The sequence below is a fragment of the Pelophylax lessonae genome (genome assembly GCF_965119305.1).
Source record: "Pelophylax lessonae genome assembly, chromosome: 5".
NCBI classification, from domain to species: Eukaryota; Metazoa; Chordata; class Amphibia; order Anura; family Ranidae; genus Pelophylax; species Pelophylax lessonae.
The window spans coordinates 482289702-482309233 of record NC_138772.1 but is presented as its reverse complement, the minus strand read 5'-3'; the positions used below and the strand labels follow the sequence as shown (position 1 = coordinate 482309233).

The following is a 19532-nucleotide window of genomic DNA, read 5'->3' as shown; positions in this document are numbered from 1 at the left end:
TATCCTGTCCTGGGGCCTCTGACAGCTTCCTGCATCCTGTCCCGCAGCCTATGACCCTCACAGGTCTCCTGTCCCAGCGGCCTCTGACCCTCTCCTGTCCCAACGGCCTCTGACCCTCTCCCGTCTCCTGTCCCACACTCTCTGACACTGAATTTTATGCACGGCCATTTAAAGATATCAGGGGCCACACTTGATGCCCCCATATGAAGACAGTTGATCACCTGAGCCATACAATCAGATTGTACAATCTCCTATAGACCGCCCATACACAATACAATCTCATTTAGATTCACAATCACCTATACAATTAGGAGGTCAAGCCAAAACATCCCATTCATTTCCTATCAGATCAGGCTGCTGCATTGCATAGTAGATGTAAGACGTAAAGTAGATTGTATAGTGTATGGCGAGCTTTAGATCTATATTACCTATGTATTGGAAAGACCTGTGTGTGACTGGATAGGAATGCTTTCTCCTCGTATTACAGTGGTGATAAATAGGATTGTACGATCATACTGTAGTGTGTATGGCTATCCTAGCACTCACAGACAGGCAGGCAGCACCCATGGCTGATGACATTAATACACAGGGGCGGCCCGGTGTGCTCTATGTATAGCAATGTTTGTATAGGAAGCGTCCATACCAGGCCTAGCGCCGCCGCTCCTCTCCTACAGAACACCGGAAAAGCCCGGACCGCACTGTACACCTCACACGTGGGAGAGCCACCGTGCGTTCCACGCCTCGCTCTAGAGCTGCGATGAGGACGCTGATTGGTGGATGAGGAAGTCTCATGACAATACGGAAAGGTTTTCCCCGCATCTTGGCGCACAGAGGAGTTATATACTGCGCATGCGCATAGCCCATGTGCCGCTGGCAGCTGTAGACCGAGGGAGGGTGCAAGTGAAAGTTTGCTGGATTGTCAGTCATGGCTTCTATCGTCAGGAAGATTATCTGCAGCGCCAGAGCTCCGGCTGCTATAGGGCCGTACAGGTAGGAGAATGCAACATGACTGCATATTATATAGAGGGAGAGGAGTGCCTGATAACTGGATAATATCACAACTTACTGATAATATCACACCTTACTATATAATATATAATATGACACCTTACTGACCTTCCACTATGATCCTCCTCACAGCTGCATGTGTGTCTTCTCTGCCATTATATATATATATAGTTTGTGTGTATATAAACCTACACATACACACTTCTGTGCAAATGTTTTAGGCAGGTGTGAAAAAATGTTGTAAAATAGGAATGCATTCAGAAATCGACGTCTTAATCGTTTAGTCTTATCTTTTTTTGGGCGTTTTCTGAAGTCTCAGAACGCCCAACATGCAAAATCCCATTCATTTCAATGGCCCCTGTTCACATATGAGCGTTTTGTCACCTGAAACAAAAACGCCTGAAGCTCAAAAAAGTACATGAGCTTGTTTTTTTTTTTTTTTTGGCAGATTACAAGCTTCTTTTTTTTAGATGTCAATGCCTGCCTTCAAACACCTGCAAAGAAAAGTCTGAAAAAAAGCCCAAAAAACGCCTAAAAATGATTTGCTCAGGTGTGAATGGAGCCTCAGGCAACAAAACGCTTAGTTGTGAACAGGGTCTATAGAAATGAATGGGATTTTGCTTGTTGGGCGTTTTTGAGACTTCAGAGATGAGCGTTTTACGAGCTGAAAAACGCTCAGGTGTGAACAGGGCCCTAACCACCTGCCGACCGCGCTATAGCTAAATGACGGCTACCTACCCAGCACCCAAATTTATAAGTCCCCTGCTATATGCGCCCAAACTTTTTCTTTTTCAATAAATGACGGCTACATCGCGGCCACCTAGTTCTGGGTGGCGCGCTCTGTGAACGCCGTGCTGATCACATATTGAGGTAAAGAGCCAATCAGTGGCTCTTTAGCACGTGATTAGCTGTGTCCAATCACAGATGTAAACAGAAGTCAGTTATCTGCACTCTTTTCCTAATGCTGACAGAATGAGGAGAGGAGAAGACCGCTGATAACTGGGCTCTCTAAAAGTTTCCTAATTATCAGTTGTGTCCCACCAGTGCTGCCAATCAGTCCCACATATCAGTACCCATCAGTAAAGGAGAAAAATTACCTGTTTGCAAATTTTTATAACAAACTATTTGAAAACTTTTTTTTTTTTTTTTCTGCAAAATTTCCAGTCTTAAATCGTTTATTTAACAAAAAAAAAAAAAAAAAAAACCCCAGTGGTGGTTAAATACCACCAAAAGAAAGCTCTATTTGTGTGAAAAAAAAATGATAAAAATGTAGTTTGGGTACAACATTGCATGACCGCGCAATTGTCATTCAAAGTGTGACAGCGCTGAAAATTGGCCTGGTCAGAAAGAGGGTAAAAGTGCCCAGTAGGAAAGTGGTTAACAAAGTGGAAAGTAAATGAACATAATGGAAATCCAAATCAAATCCATATTTGGGGTGACCACCCTTTTAGTTTCAAAACAGTATTATTCTTTTAGGTACACTTGCACACAGTTTTTGAAAGAACTCAGCAGGTTGATTGTTTCAGACATGTTAGAGAACCAACCACAGATCTTCTATGGATGTAGACTGCCTCAGATCCTTCTCTCGCTTCATGTAATCCCAGACAGGTTCAATGATAAGATCAGTGCTCTGTGGGGGCCAAACCATCTCTGCCCACCCATTACCCCAGGGACGCCCACCTATGACCCCAGGCATGCCCACTATGGCCACCAGGGATGGCAATCAGGGCTCAGGCCCCCCATTGCCCTCCCCATCAGTGCTGCCCGCCAGTGCCCATCATTGCCATCTATCAGTGTCGCCCACCAGTGCCCATTATTGCCCATCAGTGCCGCCTATCAGTGCCCACCAATGCTGAATATCAGTGCTGCCCATCAGTGCCACCCCATCAGTGCCTCCTCATCAGTGCCTGTCAGTGCAGTCTCATCAGTGCAGGAAAAAACGTATTTATTTACAAAATTGTATAACATAAACAAAAAAAATTTTTTTTTTTTTCAAACCTTTCGGTCTTTTTTTATTTGTTTAGCAAAAAGGAAAAAACCCAGAGGTGATCAAATACCACCAAAAGAAAGCTCTATTTGTGGGGGGGAAATGACATAAATTTGGTGTACATACAGTGTTGCATGACCGCGCAATTGTCATTCAAAATGCAACGCTAAAAGGGGAAAATTGGCCTGGGCAAGAAGGGGGTGAAAGTGCCCTGTATTGAAGTGGTTAATTTGAAGTTATTTCTTAATGATGACGTTGGCTGTATGTTTGGGGTTGATGTCCTGCTGCAGAATAAATGTGGGGCCAATTACACGCCTCCCTGATGGTATGGTATGATGGATAAGTATCTGCCTGTATTTCTCAGCATTGAGGACACCATTGATCCTGACCAAATCTCCAACTCCATTTGCAGAAATGCAGCACCAAAATTACAAGGAGCCTCCCCCATGCTTCACTGTTGCCTGCAGACACTCATTATTATACTGCTCTCCAACCCTTCACTGAACAAACTGCCTCCTGCTACAGCCAGACATTTCACATTTTGATTCATCAGTCAGGGCACCTGCTGCTGGTTTTCTGCAGCCTGGTTCCTATGTTTTCATGCATTCCATGCCGTTTCCAACATGGAATCAGCGCCTTGTTTCCATGTTAGAGGTGTGACTTTCTGGCTGCAGTTCCATTAAGACCACTTCTGGCCAGACTTCTCCAGACAGTACAGTAGAAGATACATTGGTCGTGGGACTTTCCATGAGACAACTCACAAGGTAAATGTAATTGTATATTTATTACATGACAACAGGTGTCAACATACAACAGGTATCGACCAATGTCCTTTACTGTATTGTATTTAGGGATGGAGGCATCTCGCTCATGATGCATCGGGTCATTACTATCTCTTGTTCTCCAGACAGCAGATGGGTATACCTGGGTCCCACTGCCAGTTTTGTGCTGATGGCACTGCTGGACATCTTCCAATGTCGAAGTGAAGTAAGCATGATGTGTTTTTCATCTGCTGCATTAGGTTTCCTTGGCCGATCACTGCATTCACTGTCCTCAACATTGCCCATTTCTTTGTGCTTCTTCAAAAAAACATGATGAATTGAATAGATGCTGGTTTGGAGCCAAAGGGTAGTCACACCAAATATTGATTTGATTTAGATTCCTCTTCTTTTCTTTTTTGTAAATTGATAAAAATAATTAAAATATATATTTTTAAAAGCATTCTTACTTTACAGTGACCCCTTTTACTGGTGAATTACTTGGTGGATCTATGAAGGCTATATATTAATATCCATGATTGGGGACACCACTTTTTGACCATATTTTTGTATGGGTCAAAAAAACTAAGGTGAGAACACAACGGCAATCACGTTGGTGGGAGTTATCACAGATTTTTTTTTTTTTTTTTTCTGCGTGCAGCTCCAGGCTTGTGGGATCAATTGCACGAATAAAATCAACAGAGACCCTTTTCTTTACTATATGCACAATGAGTGTGAAGAGATAAAAGAGAAGTATGGTGGATGCTGCATCTGTCCCCAGTTGGTTCTAAGGCTGAGAAATGAGTAATCAAACACCGCCGATCGCTCGGTTCTCAGGGCTCTGTGAGCAGAGAACTGGCATGTCAGCCCGCTGTCTGCTAAAAACAATTAACAGAAGTGCAGAACAAACAAACTGCACTCCTGTGATCCACAGGAGAAGTACAGCGATCAAAAAACGAGAAAAAAAAGTACAAAAACAAGATTTGTCTGTACTTCTTTAAGAACTGTATATGGGTATGGACACTGATCCATGAGATTGCCATTTGTTATACTTAAGCCCCGGAAGATTTTACCCCCTTCCTGACCAGGGGGTATTTTGCGATTCGGCACTGCATGACTTTAACGGACAATTGCGCGGTCGTGCGACGCTGTACCTAAACAAATTTGACGTCCTTGTTTTCCCACAAACAGAGCTTTCTTTTGGTGGTATTTGATCACCTGTGCGATTTTTTTTTTTTTTTTTTTTTTTTTTTTTTTTTTTTTTTTTTTGCGCTATAAACAAAAAAAGAGAGTCAATTTTGCAAAAATTACAATATTTTTCATATTTTTTTATATGAAATTCCCCCCAAAAAATGTAAAAATTGAATTTTTTAACATTTTAGGCCAATTTGTTTTATGCTACATATGTTTGGTAAAAAAAAATCGCAAATAGCGTATTTTGATTGGTTTGCGCAAAAGTTATCGCGTTTACCAACAAAGGGAAAGATTTTTGTCTTTTTTTTTTAACGCGTAATGGCGGCGATCTGCGTTTTTTTTTTTTTTTTTCTTGCGGTACTGCGTCATTGAGGCGGACAGATCAGACCCTTGACTGACACTTTTGGGGGTACCAGTGTCATTTCTACAGTAATCAGTGCTATACATATGCACTGTTACTGTAAAATTACACTGGCAGTGAAGGGGTTAACTTTATTTGAGAGGGAGGGGCTATGTGTGTCCCTAGGGGCGTGATTCTAACTGTGATTGGCTCTGGCTTGAGATGTATGAACAGTGATCAACGGTTCTACATAGTAGAACAGTATGATCATTCATACACCGGGGAGAATGACAGGCGGCTTGTTTACATTAACCGCCTGCCTTTCTCCCTCTGCACCAACGATCGCCGAGTGACCGGCGGACATCAGGTCCGCCGGTCACACACGCGGGGGGGGGGGGGGGGTCCGTGTCCGTGACCGCGCGGGAGCAGGAGCGCGCGCTCCCTAGACCCTCACAGGCTAGTGACGTAGTACTACGTCGCTCTGCCTGTGAAGGGCTGACCGCCGCAGTAAATAGTCGTGAGGCGGTCGGCAAGTGATTAAGAACTGTATATGGGTATGGACACTGATTCATGAGATTGCCATTTATTATTATTACATAATTTTTCATATGATTTACAAATTTATTTATAAATATTTTTGGCACCACGGTTATTTTTATTTAACTACACAGCAGCAGTGCAGTGCCAATATTATTTTATTTTACTTTTTATTGTGATGGTGTGCACACATAGGTGGTTGCAGCAGCTGCTTATTATTGTATCTTGTTATCACAGTTGGGATTGGAGTGGCAGGAGTGACACATTTTTCAAGTGTCTTGCATGCATTCTTAAAGTGGTGCAGCGTGCGCCAAATTTGTGTACATGTCTAGAATTGTATAGGAATTTGGTACATGCTGCGTTACTTTTAGAATGCATATAAAACACACTCACGAAATCTCTCTCTGTACGCCAAAGAAAGCCGGTCCTAATTAGCTCCACGTTTTGAAAGATACAAACTGCCTGTATTTTATTTTGAATTCGGTGCAGGTGTTGCATCGCAATGTAGAAGTGGAAAAAAATTAGAACATCTACAGCGCACAGGTCGCTGTCAGAACCAAAACTGTCACACATTAACAAGAGGAATTAATGCCAGAAAAGTGGAGCACCAGCTTAAACATTCTCCCCAGTGTGCATTAGGGGCCAGTCACCTGCAGTGATGTCAGATTGGGAGCAGCAGCTGTATCCGTGCAGCTGCTGCATCCCAATTGACATGAAAGTGTGCAGGTCTGCATCAAAGGCTTAATCATTTGCAGGTAACCGCTGCTTGAGTGAATACCTGTGAGGTGCAGCGATGAGCTACAGGAGCTGTCATCCATCCAACACATTCCTTGGGCCTTCCTTTCAGAGCTCATCACCCACAACTCCCACTGGAGTCCCTGCATGTAATCGCACACAGTCCCATTCACAAGTGAGTGTGATCCTATTCATGGCAGTGTACCAGTCCTTGGATATGGTGATTGCATTAAAAATATTTAAAAATTGTTTTTCACTTTTTTTTTTTTTTTTTCTCTCCATTTTCAACTGGCAATGCCAGCAGTAACACACTTCCTGTCCTAGGATGACAATGCTCACTTGCTTTACTGTATCTATGTAGGTGTGGGATTGTTATCCTAGGATATGTAGGTGTGGAATTGTCATCCTAGGACAAGAAGTAGGTTAGGTCTTCCCTCCTCTTCATAACAATGCGGGGGGGGGGGTTTATCCACTTCCCTTCTGCCATACGCAGAATCGCAGCCGCAGGGTGGTTGTATTAACCTGACTGGGCGTCATATGACGTCCAGCAGGATAACCTGCTCTTGCACAACGATTGGTGGTGTGGTGTCGATCTGACACAACACATCTCCAATATAGGTAAAGAGCCTATGACATAGGCTCTTTACCACGTGATCAGCTGAGTGCAAACACAGCTGATCACATGGTAACCGGGAAAAGGGCCGTTTATCGGCTTTCCTCCGATCACGCTGACAAGGCCCGGGTGGAGGAGAGCTAACCAGCGGCTCTCTTTTTGGGGCTGTCTGCGCTGATAATCAGCGCATTAATTATCAGTGGTGACCTATCAGCGACATCCACCTGTGCCCATAAAGGATGCCAGTCAGTTCCCATTATTAATGCCAGTCAGTGCCAATCATTAATGCCTGTCAGTGCTTCCTTATCAGTGCTGTCTGTCAGTGCCCATCATTTCCCATCACTGCCATGCATAAGTGCCCTTCATTGCCGCCTACCAGTGCCCATCATTGCCACTTATCAGTACCGCTTATCATTGCCACTCATCAGTGCTGCATATTAATGCTTCCTATCAGTGCCCTCCCATAAGTGCCTATCAGTGCCCATCAGTGATGCCCATCAGTGCTGCATATTAGTGCCGCCTCATCAGTGCCCATCAGTGAAGGAGAAGACATACTTATTTACAAACATTTTTAATAAAAACAAAAAATACTTTTTTTTTTTTTTATTTCTAGTGCAAAAAATAAACAAGCCAGTAGTGATCGAATACCACCAAAAGAAAGCTCTATTTGTGGGGGGAAAAAAATATATTATGGGTACAGTGTCAGATGACCGCGCAATTGTCATTCAAACAGTGCTGAAAGCTGAAAATTGGCCTTGGCAGGAAGGGGGTAAAAGTACCCAGTATTGAAGTTGTTAATGGGGCAATTGAGCAGTTTTCTTTCCTTCCACCTGTGGTAGAAGAAAATAACATTGTATAATCTATGGCTTGCTATAGGTAAGATTCCCAGGGTCAGCATTTCGGTGAATGAGCTTATTCTGCAATGATTTATAGTGAAGGCTGTAAATGGTTAATGGTGAATGGTGAATTATCTCCACTCCTACAATTAATTTCTCAACGTTCAGAGAGGGATGTTCTGTTTATTGGTTGGTTGGTTAAGTGAGGTTTCATCACAGCAAGGGCGACTCCTTAAGTCAATAAAGATCAAAGATTACCCCGTCTGTGAGCGCAGAATCCGATTCCAGCAGCAGTCATGTCATCCTCCCTGAGACACGTTATCTGTACCCGAAATGCACCCAGCTTCAAGGGGATATTCAGGTATGAACTTGGATTCTGTATTTCTTTATCTGTAGTCTTTAAACCAACCTTGTCACTAAGTGGAGAAAGTGAATCCTTTAGCACTCTGTAAAAGAAGAGAAGTATTCGATTCTCAGCGGGTGATGTGTGAAAGTTCTCTTGAAGAGTTCCAGGTGCCGCTGCTATCTGACACTTTGTGGTGTGCTGGGTAGCGTCCCCCCCCCCCCCCCCCCCCATGTGGTTTCTCCTACCGACCGCCTATGTAGCTGTAGGACACATTAGCAATGTAAGAATTTATATAGTATGCTCGCCTTTTCCTCGGCTTCCTCCTATTGCATCTAGATGTGGATGATATCATCCTCCATCCTGTAGGATCTGGGGTGATGTCCTCCACCTTACGGGGTCCTAGGGAATATCACAAACTCCAAGGCCCGCCCCAGAGACATTCCCAGCACTGTAATAAAAGGGTGTACAAAGTCCTGCGCTCACTTAATAACTGCGTGAGTCCACTCTCAATAATAATACAGCGTAAAATTAGTTAAACTAAAGAACAAAACAAAAAAGTGAATGATTGCTGCAAACGCCTAAATGTGTTCCCACGCTCAGTATACAAATTAATATATTGATGTTGTGCAACCTCTCTAATAACATATACAGTATAAAGTGATGAACCCCTAAAATAATTACATGATGCTATTAGAAGTGCCTCATAAACAAAATCTCAGTGCGTGTTCAACAATGTATAAAATATGCTGCAATACAGTGCCAATAAGTTCTTTAATAGAGCCATGTATCAACGGTGTTAACACAGTCCCATGTCTCCTGGTGTAACAAAAGTGCTTAAAGCGGAGTTCCACCCAGTGAACAGTTTTTTTTAATAAAAATACCCCCGGGACAGTCAGGGCTAGAGCATTCCACAATGGATAGCCTCTGATCTGTCCCGGGTTGCACTTACCTTTTAGAAGAAATACTTACCTTGAAAAAGTATTCTCCAGCGCTGCCATCTCAGGTGTGGGCAGCTTGAAGCCAGCGCGATCCTCTTTTGTGTCCTCTTCCGTCTTCTTTGGCCCCACGATGCACTGCACCGGCCCCGCCGTCACTTCTGGTGCCGCAGCGTCATCCCTGCACAGCTTCTGGACATGCCCAGAAGCTGTTTAGCAAGGTATGACGGCGGCTGCACCGGAACTGACGTCGGGGCCGGTGCAGGCGCATTGATTCCTGGGAGCGATGACGTTCAGCTCCCAGGAATCATTGCAAGCCAGGAAGTGACGAATCGCCGTGGCCCGCCGAGGGGAGGAAGAGGAAGTAAGGTAAGTATATTTTCTTCTATACCAGGTAAGTAAATAAAAAAATTGTCATCCATTTGTTTTTCAGGTGACCCCGGGCATGAAGATGGAGGTAAGTATAATTTTAGGGTGGAACTCCACTTTAAAGTGTTACTAAACCCAGGACCTGCAGTCACTATATCTGGTCTCTCACGGTACACAGAACATAGACATGCAATCATGTTAGTAAATATAAACTGCTAAAATACCTTTTCTCATCAGTATATAGCAGTCTTGGGACTGCTATCAGTGTCTGGTTAAAGCTTGTAGGAGGAGTTTTCATACTGCACTGTCTGTCCTATCAGGATGCAGGACACTTGACCCTCTGTCTGGACAGTGCTGATTAGCCCTGTGCGGATCACATGCTCTCAAAAAAACTCTCTAACAATACACACCAAACTGAGCATGCGCAGCCTGACTCCATTTACTCTGTCTTCTCCGGACATGTATTGGGGGAAATGCAAGAAGGGGAGGATCTGCGAATACAGGATCAAACAGCCTTTTTACACAATGCAGAGAATTAACCCCTTAGGTTCCACATTGAGTATAATAAGAATGCTTTACTGCATATACACGCTGATTTTACTGTTGTGGGTTTAGTAAGACTTTAACAATTACTCCACACTTGTCATCTCAGTGCTCACAGAATTCTCACCTTCATAGAGATAAAAATGTCTTAATTGGGCCCAAAGTGTCAATATTTTGTGTGGCCACCATTATTTTCCAGCACTGCCTTAACCATCTTGGGCATGGAGTTCACCAGAGCTTCACAGGTTGCTGCTGGAGTCCCCTTTCATTCCTCCATGACGACATCACAGAGCTGGTGGATGTTAGAGACCTTGCACTCCTCTTATTGTCCCCTTATGAAAACGCCATCAATTTTCTCAAGGAAGACAGTTGTCTGATTTCACAATGAAATCCCTTGAGATCTCAGTCAACCATCTAGACCAGTGGTTCTCAAATCCGGTCCTCGGGACCCACTAACAGGCCAGATTTTAAGTATTACCTTGGGGGATGCAGACTAGAATACTGCAATCACTGAGAAGCAAATGAGATCACCTGTGATGTAATTTAGTTATCTTGCAAACCTGGCCTGTTGGTGGGTCCCGAGGACCGGATTTGAGAACCACTGATCTAGACGAGGGATTGTATATATGGGGTGATTTAGGGTACGGGTTTAACTTCTAATATGGGGTGATCATCGTCATTTGGTTGTGCCTGAAGTGAGTGGTAGGTCAAGGACAGGTATCTATCGAAGGAGTGAAACTAGTGTAGAGAATGTTTCATGACCAGAAGGAACAGTATAGAAAGAATTCCTGTAGTGTGGAATACTGCCCCATGTTCATAACAGACGCATGTAGCATCCTTATCCAGTCTAAACAATACTGCTTGCGTATATCACCACCCTTCCAGTGGAAGCTGTCCTCCAGTAATACAAGCCAATAAGACTGATGGCATGATGTTGCATGATGTGCCAAATCTTGCATTGCCTTACTCTGGTGCCCACCAAATTGTTATGCCGATTGCTGGTAACCTGTTCTCTTTAATACAAGGTAATATAGTGCACCAAAAAGACTAACGTCTGTAGCCCAAAATGGTTCCACTTTAAGTCCTCCGACAACCAACCCCCCCCATCCTCTCCCACATTTGGCATGAATTTTTTTTGGTGGGGGGGTGGGTACCTAGTTTTCATAAATAAGTAAGGGGATACAGCGCCACTGATCTCAGTACAGTGCAAATAGCAAAACAAGTGTGCAAATAGGTGCTAAATATGCTATTGCAATACAAATAATTACTAAATAAAAAAAATATACGGTGCTCACATCAATAACTGATGTATATCTTGCATAAATGCATCGAATAAAATGTGCAAATTGGCAAAAAAAATGAACACTAAATCAACAAATATAGGTGCTGACCTCCATAGCTGGTGTGTATCTTACGTGACCACATCAGATAAATTGTGCAAATTGACAAAAACCTCATAATATAAAATGCGGTATAAGTGGCATAAAGACAAAAGTCCGTACAAAAAGAAAAACAAAGTGCTCAGTGCTTATCCTGTGGATGAAACATGGATAGTATATTAACACTATTGCTAAGTGCAATCACACAGTCTCTTCAGTGACCATTAAGTGCACACGTGCCAAAATAGATGCCGTTGGTGCTTGTGTTCCCACCAAAGTCAGGTGGCCTCTCACCTTAGGTTCTGACCCGTGTTTTACCACTTGGTCAAATAACGCTCAATCTCCTAGGGAGATGCGGCCTCCAGTGGGGACGACGCGGGCTTCGTTTGCAGGTAAGTGTCACATAATGTGCTAGTATGCGTTGGATTTGGTCCGCTGCGGACGAAAGTCAGCCCACTGGGTCTGCATCCACGCATGCTGAGTGTTCTAACAGTGAGGAGCCCTCCGCAGCAGAAGCCGTGCATGAAAAAGCACTGGTGGAGGCCCTAATTGTGTCAGTGTGGGAAACTTTAAAGTTGGAGGACTAAGCTCATGCTGAGTCGGCGACGCCGGTGCAGTTTGGCACCCGCAAATCTTCAAAGTTGACAAAGGTGCTCCCCTTTCCAGATTTCCACTTGGCTATATTTTTCCAAAGGCCGTTGGCAGAGAAGTCCCTGGTTCACACTTTCGTGCAGGGAGTTCGCCATCTGGCTCCTCCGCTGCGATCCCTGGTACCTCTGTGGGATCTCAGTTTGGTACTGTCGGTGTTTTAAAAAGCCTCCCTTTTGACAGTATTAGAGAACTTCCTCTGCTCACTCTGTCGCAGAAGGTGGCATTTTTAGTCGCTATTCCGCACGTAGGGTGTCAGTTGGCTGCGTTGTCCTATCGGTCGCCTTACTTGGTGATTCATAGGGACAAAGTGGTGTTGCGACCTTGTCAGGCATTCCTTCCTAAGGTTGTCTTGGGGGTTTCATTTGAATGAAGATATTTTGTTACCATGCTTATGTCCTAAACCAATACATCCTAAGGAAATTACTTTACATTCCTTGGATATGGTCAGGGTGATTTGAGTGTACCTGGCGAGGACCTAGCCGATTCGGAAATCAGATTCTGTTTGTTCTTATTGATGGACCTCTTAAGGGGCAGGCTGCGTCTGCTGCGACCGTTTCCAAGTGGATCAGGGAGATGGTGGCTCAGGCCTATTCAATTAAGGGTCAGGTTCCTACTTTCCCCGTTTGGCCGCAAAGTTTTGCAGGCTGCAGTTGCAGAGGCTTCCGCTTCTTGAGGGTGACCGTTTTTTCCTGGTGGTGAGCACCAGTTGTTCCTGGTTGAGCTCCTGTTTTTACCTGGTTGGCTCTGTTTACCCTTGTTGGAAATTCTACATATTGCTGCGTTTTTTTTTTCCCCCGCCCCTCATGTTGACACTGCTTTGGGACATCCCAATGGTCTAGAAGACATGGAGCTGTGTCCATCAGTGAACGAAAAGGAAAACTGGATTTTTGTCGTACCCTAAAATTCTTTTTTCTGAGGTTCACTGACTGACACAGCACCCGCCCCTCTGTTGGGTAGCATTATGTGTTCTTCTGACACTGCTGGTTACAAACTGAAGTCCTATAGCAGAAAGTGATGGTATAACGTCTGGGACTGCCTCAGGGGTATAACGAAAAAGGTTTCCGCCTTGTCCTACTCCTGAAGAGAGCAGTATAAGCCCAATGGTCTAGAAGACATGGAGCTGTGTCAGTCAGTGAACCTCAGAGAAAAGGATTTTACAGTAAGACAAAAATCCAGTTTTTGCACTAAAATAACCTAATATTGCCCTAATATTCTTATTATCACACACAAACGCAGCATAACTTAACAAAAGTCCTGCTAAATCCACCCGAAAAGGGAGGTACTGCTTTTTCTAATGCCCCCACAACATTTTTGGAAATTGTTTGTTTACTTCCACTTCGATCGCTTAGGTAGCCCCCTTCCTTGCCCACAACCTCCTGCCTGGGAGACGTCACAGGTCCCAGCAGGTTGTGGGTACATTTACAAAGCGCAACACGTAACACAGTGGGGAGCTTAAGAGCCGGTTCACATACAGGTGACCCGACTTGCCGGGGCGACCTGTGAAGTCGCGGTGCACATCGCGCACCGCGACCTCGGAGAGACATGCACAGACTTCATATCATTGAAGTCAATGCAGGTCGCCCCAAAGTAGTACAGGACCCTTTCTCTAAGTTGGAGCGACTTGTGTCGCTCCTATTAGAACGGGTGCTGTGCTAATCTATGGCATGCGACTAAGTCGCCCCAGTGTGAACTGGCTCTCAGGGAGTCATAGCCAGCTTCCCACATCCAAGATGATGGTGGTGCTGGGGCTCCAAAGACCAGTGAAGATTAGGCCCAGTGAGGACAGCACTGGATATATATATATATATATATATATATATATATATATATATATATATATATATATATATATATATATATAATAAAGATTTTATACTTACCTGCTCTGTGCAGTTATATTGCACAGAGCTGTTCCTTTTCCGAATGCCCCCATAGCAAACTGTATGCAATGGGGGCTCCTGTATAGGCGCTGTGTGCATCCATAGGAGCACACAGCGTGGCTCAGCCACACCACTGCTTCACAGGATTTGACTGACCGCAGCAGAAGCCTGCTGCTCTGTGTGGTCTGTGAATCCAGGAAAAGGGGAGAGAAGAGCTGCACCTGGGCACAGTGCTAGATTGATAGGTAAGTAGGGGCATGGAGGGCTAGGACAGGCAGGGAGGCATTTTTTACCTTTATCTAATAGGGGGCATGGCCGGAGCAGCGCTGGCTTAGGCCACGTACTGCGATATCACTGGATCAGTTTGAGCAGCTTCTTACCCTTTGAAGCCTCAGGAGGAGAGAGTTCATATACCATATTAGGTACAAGGCAGTTATGATGTGCAGGAGTGACCAGCACTAAGCACCACCATTCGATATTAATTTTAGAGATGGGTCTTTGGTTCAGACCAACCCCATGTTTGGTCTGAATTTTGGCCATTCAGCATTAAACGAACAGCTGAACTAGTGAGGTGCTCAGCCATTTGCCAAATTCCGAACCTCTGTCCTCGTTGGAAAATCATAATTAGTGGTGGTGTTGCTACTGCAACTAAATATGATGGCTTCCTCTGAACAGCTTAAGGCAAGTGCACTTGCACATCCCCAGGACTTTAAAGTGCTTATAATGCCATTTTTTCTTTTTGTTTCTTAATTAAAATATAAAAAATATTTTATACTTACCTGCTCTGTGCAACAGTATTGCACAGAGCAGTCTTTTACCTCTTCTTTTGGTGGTCCCCCACCGGTGTTCTCTGCTCCTCCTCTCTTCTGAGTGCACCCATGTGTGCATTCTCCTAAGTTTTGTTGTGTCCATCCAGACACACGCAGCCCCACCCCTCACTCTCTCCTGACAGGATTTGACTGACAGCGGGAGCCTACTCCTGCTGCTCTCAGTGTAGCCTGTGAATTTCACTTTATAAAACTCTGGTCCGGCCACATCGGGAGTACTCTGTCCAGTTCTGGTCACCGATCCTCAGGATGTGCTGGAACTGGAAAGAGTCCAAAGAAGGGCACCTAAGCTAGTTGGGGGATTGGAGGACCTAAATTATGAATAGCGTTTATAAGCGCTTAATTTGAATAGTGATGAATTAACATGATGGTGATTTTTACAAATACCTCCACGGTGATCCCAGCATAGAAAAAAAAAACTATTAAGTCGCAAGGAATGTAAGAGGACACGAGGCCATACAATGCGACTAGAGGAGAAGCGATTTAACCTCAGGCTACGCAAGGGTTTTATTTACAGTAAGGTCAATAAGATTGTGGAACTCTCTTCCACTAATGTTGGTAACTGCGGGCAGTATGGCTACTTTTAAAAGACTCTTGGACATACATCTTGAAGATCAAAACATTCAGGGGTATGGGAAATGAATACATCCACACACACCTACACAGGTTGAACTGGATGGACTGTTGTCTTTATTTAACCTCAACTACTATGTAACTATGTAAGGAGAGGAAAGATCTGCAGCTGGGCACAGCACTTGATCGATAGAGGAGTCAGGTATGTGTTTAGGGGCACAGAGGGCTAGGACAGGTCGGGGAACATTTTTTTTTTTACCTTAATGCAGGGAATTCTTTAGGGTAAAAAATTGGTTTTGGTTTAGTACCACTTTAAAGGGCCAGGATGTTCCCCAGCAACCCTCAGATGGAGAGCATTCATATACCATGTTGGGTATACAGGTATGATGATGTGCAGGAGCAACCAACACTAATGGATGGCTGAATGCTGAGCCAGCAGAAGACAGAATGTTAGCCAAGTGAGGGTCAGGGTAGGCAGCAGTTAGTAGCCTGTGTTATCCAGACAGAGGTCAGGACAATTGGAAGGAAGTACAATAAACCAAATGCAGACAAAGGTCAGCCCTGGGGTACCGAGAGATACAGATGTTGGCACAGGAAGGTGAAGACTGGTCCCTCATAAGGGGTGTGCTGAGAGGATATCCATGTATCGGGCAGAGATAAGGTCAGTAAATAGGCAAGAGCCAGTCCAGGTGGCAGGCAGAAGAGACTTCTACATTAAGCGGGGTCCAATCTCCTCCTGAGATGTCACATCCAATGCATTCATCCAGTAAAATGCTGCAAACTCCAGGAAAAGCATGACAATGGTCAACGTGATGCTAAGGTCACCCCGTGGAAGCTTTTGTAACACAATGCACACAATGTAGTGCAGGCCAAGCCACAATATCAGTAACTGGAGAATTTCTGGAGCCTCCAGCGTATGGTACACCCCATATCTCACATAGGTGCTAACAAGTGTTTTCAGTCCATATGCCGTCAAATATGAGAACATAAATAGCGGCACAGACAGTAAAAGAATTTTCAAAAAGTGGCCCTCAACCAGCATGTGTAGTCCTTGAATGAAGTATGCGATATAGAAATGGAACATCCATCCTATAGTCAGGCTGGGTTCTGGTCCCACTTCAGGTTTCAGTGGCCAAGTAATACACACAAGGGATGGAAGTGGACTTAAATAGTGTACTATATATGGCCCTATGTACAGGCTGAAAAAGAACAAAGCAAGAATGAGAAACCCTATTACAGCCACGCTTTTACGCAGCATTCGGAATGAGACCCAGAGGAATAGAATGCAGAACACTATAATCGGTAGATAAATAGCCCATTGGTAAAGTTGTGATGGATGGCTCTGTTGGGAAACAGCCAGCCTCCCCATTCTCATCTTTCTTTCCTCTATCTCCAGTCTCTCAAACATTTTCTCGATTTCTATTTTCTTTCTGTCCATCATTAGGGCCCTCATTTCCATCTGCAGGTCTGTTCTCCAATCAGTCGGGGTCTCTGTCTTTGGAACCATTCCTGAGAACGTCAGGAATTGAAGAAGAAATTGAACCAGCATCCTGTGAAACGGAGACAAGAGAACATTGTTATTATTGGTGCTTTATACCCCGGAAAATTAAACCATTTCTACATAGCAATACATGGAGGAATTTCCGAAAATCTCAACTCTGGCTTTTTCTCCTCTCACAGTGCTGACAGGACAGGCTAGAAGGATTCTGATTGGTCAGGGCCATCCATGTGACGGTGCTGACAAATTAGAATTTCTCTTGTCCATATACACTTAGACGTATAGAAAGAAGATTAATTAAGACGCAGGGATTTCAAATCCCTGGACCGGTGAAGCGGCGTTTGAGTCCCTGACCGAAAAGGAACGTGGGACCGGGGTGGGGGTTTGGGGGGGAAGTCGGTTCAGTTGTAAAGTCACCTTACAGATTTTCAGTAAAGTTGAGCTTACACATCAGAATAAGGATCCCCATTTAAAAAACAAAGGGTAACAGTTTTTAGCAAAGTACAACGAGGTTTAAAAATAACCGTGTACACATTTTGTGTGTGTAGGTAGGTAGGTACAGGTGTGCTCATAAGTTTACATACCCTGGCAAAATGTATGATTTCTCAGCCATTTTTCAGAGAATATGAATAACACAAAAGCTTTTTATCACTCATGGTTAGTGTTTGGCTGAAGCCATTAATTTGTGTGTGTGTGTGTGTGTATATGTACTGTATGTGTGTGTGTATATATATATGTGTGTAAAAAAAAAAAAAAAAAATATGATCTGCTCAGCCATGGCGTGCTTAGGAAAAGGGTTGGTCATACAGGAGGGAAAATTCAAATTTTTTGGCAATTGGAAGGATGAGGACAGCCTAAAATGTAACAGAAAGTTCTGTAGAGAATGAATGAATGTCATGAAATCCCCAGAGACTCCGTTAGAAACTGTCCTTGGAGCAAACATGAAGAAATGGATTGATGCTACAAAATATGTACAGCTTCCTGTATAATAATATAGAAAGTATAGAGGGACTTACCGTACGTGTTTCTAGGTCAGTAGAGTGAAGAAAAGATCAATATCAATCTGGTGAGCAAAGCCCACAAAGGTAAAATGCAGAAAGTCACAGTAATCTGCCAAATAGGCAAAAAGTAAATGGCAGTCAGTAGGAGTGGCTGATCTCTCTGTAAGGAGTGATGCTACGAAGTTCAGTGACCAATGATTACTGAGGCTCTCTGCCTCTCAGCAGTTCTTATCCCTGTCCAACTGCCAAAGCCTGATGACATCAGTGTGTTGCCATGGCAACCATGTTTACAGCTCTCTAAGACCCCTTTCACACTGTCCGCTCTGTCGGCGGACTCTGTTTTTCTCAGCGGGAGATCGATCTGTCGATCCCCCGCTAAGCAGGCGGATGGCAGCTCTGTCTCCGCTCTCTGACATCCGCTGCCCCATAGAGATGCATTGGGCATCCGTTCAGATCCGCCTAAAAACTGACAGGCGGATCTGAATGGTCCGCATGTGTGAAAGGGGCCTTAGAGACCGTTCAGATTTGCACATTCCAGGAAAAATGGGGAAAAGTGGATTTTATATCTGTGCTTGGAAATGTCAGTTGGCACGTGACCTTTACAATCTGCTTGTTGCAGGACAGTATAGGAACTAAGGGGCTGGACACATGTTAGAGTCAAATCAATTGGCTGCCTTAACACAACACGCATTAACTTGTGATTTAGGTGTACAATTATTAACATGTAATGCTTCATGTTTCAATGTAAAAATTGACAAAATAACAGCTTAAAAATCAAATTAAAGTTAATAAAGACCTGTGTCAGAGGAGCCGATCATTAATAATTGTGTTTTTACTCAAATCAGGACAGTCCTGTGATACTTGTAACCAAGTGAATTTAATATAGCAATAAACACATTCAGTTACAAGTGTCACTGAAATGTCTTGATATATAATATAATATTATATGATGTATTATATATTATAATATACTAAAGTGTGTGTGTGTATGTATATGTACGTACGTGTGTGTGTGTATGTATGTATGTGTGTGTGTGTGTGTGTATATATATATATATATATATATATATATATATATATATATATATATATATATATATATATATATATATATACACACACACACACACACACACACACACACACACACACACACACACACACACACACACACACACGTGCATCTCATAAAATTAGAATAGCATCATAAAGTTTATTTCAGTAATTCAAAAAGTGAAACGTGTGTATATATATATATATATATATATATATATATAGCAGTACACACAGGGTGATTGATATATTTCAAGCATTTATTTCTTTTAATTTTGACGATTATGGCTTACAGCTAGTAAAAACCCAAAATTCAGTATTAGAAAATTAGAATATTACAATAAAAAAAGGATTTTTAATAAAGAAATGTTGGCTTACTGAAAAGTATGTCAATGTACAGTATAGTATGCAATTAAAGTGATTGTAAAAAAAAAAAAAAATGTTATACTTACCTGCTCTGTGCAGTTGG

General features: G+C 43.4%; 2 protein-coding genes across 3 annotated transcripts in view; one reads left to right on the top strand and one right to left on the bottom strand.

Annotated features, from left to right (window-relative positions):
• The window catches only part of POP1 (POP1 homolog, ribonuclease P/MRP subunit), a 40401-nt gene extending 39731 nt beyond the window's left edge, over nt 1–670 (bottom strand). The window contains exon 1 of the mRNA XM_082259355.1: nt 644–670. The gene's annotated coding sequence lies outside the window, so the exon portion shown is untranslated. The remainder of the gene's footprint in view (nt 1–643) is intronic.
• Nucleotides 671–838: 168 nt separating this feature from the next.
• The window catches only part of RIDA (reactive intermediate imine deaminase A), a 64931-nt gene continuing 46237 nt past the window's right edge, over nt 839–19532 (top strand). The window contains exon 1 of one of the 2 annotated variants that reach the window (XM_082259351.1): nt 839–990. In XM_082259351.1, coding sequence (XP_082115477.1) covers nt 926–990 — 65 coding nt within the window. In that variant the 5' untranslated portion in view covers nt 839–925. Of the gene's footprint in view, nt 991–8211; nt 8370–19532 lie in introns of those variants that run through there. The other variant, XM_082259352.1, reaches the window with a different exon arrangement.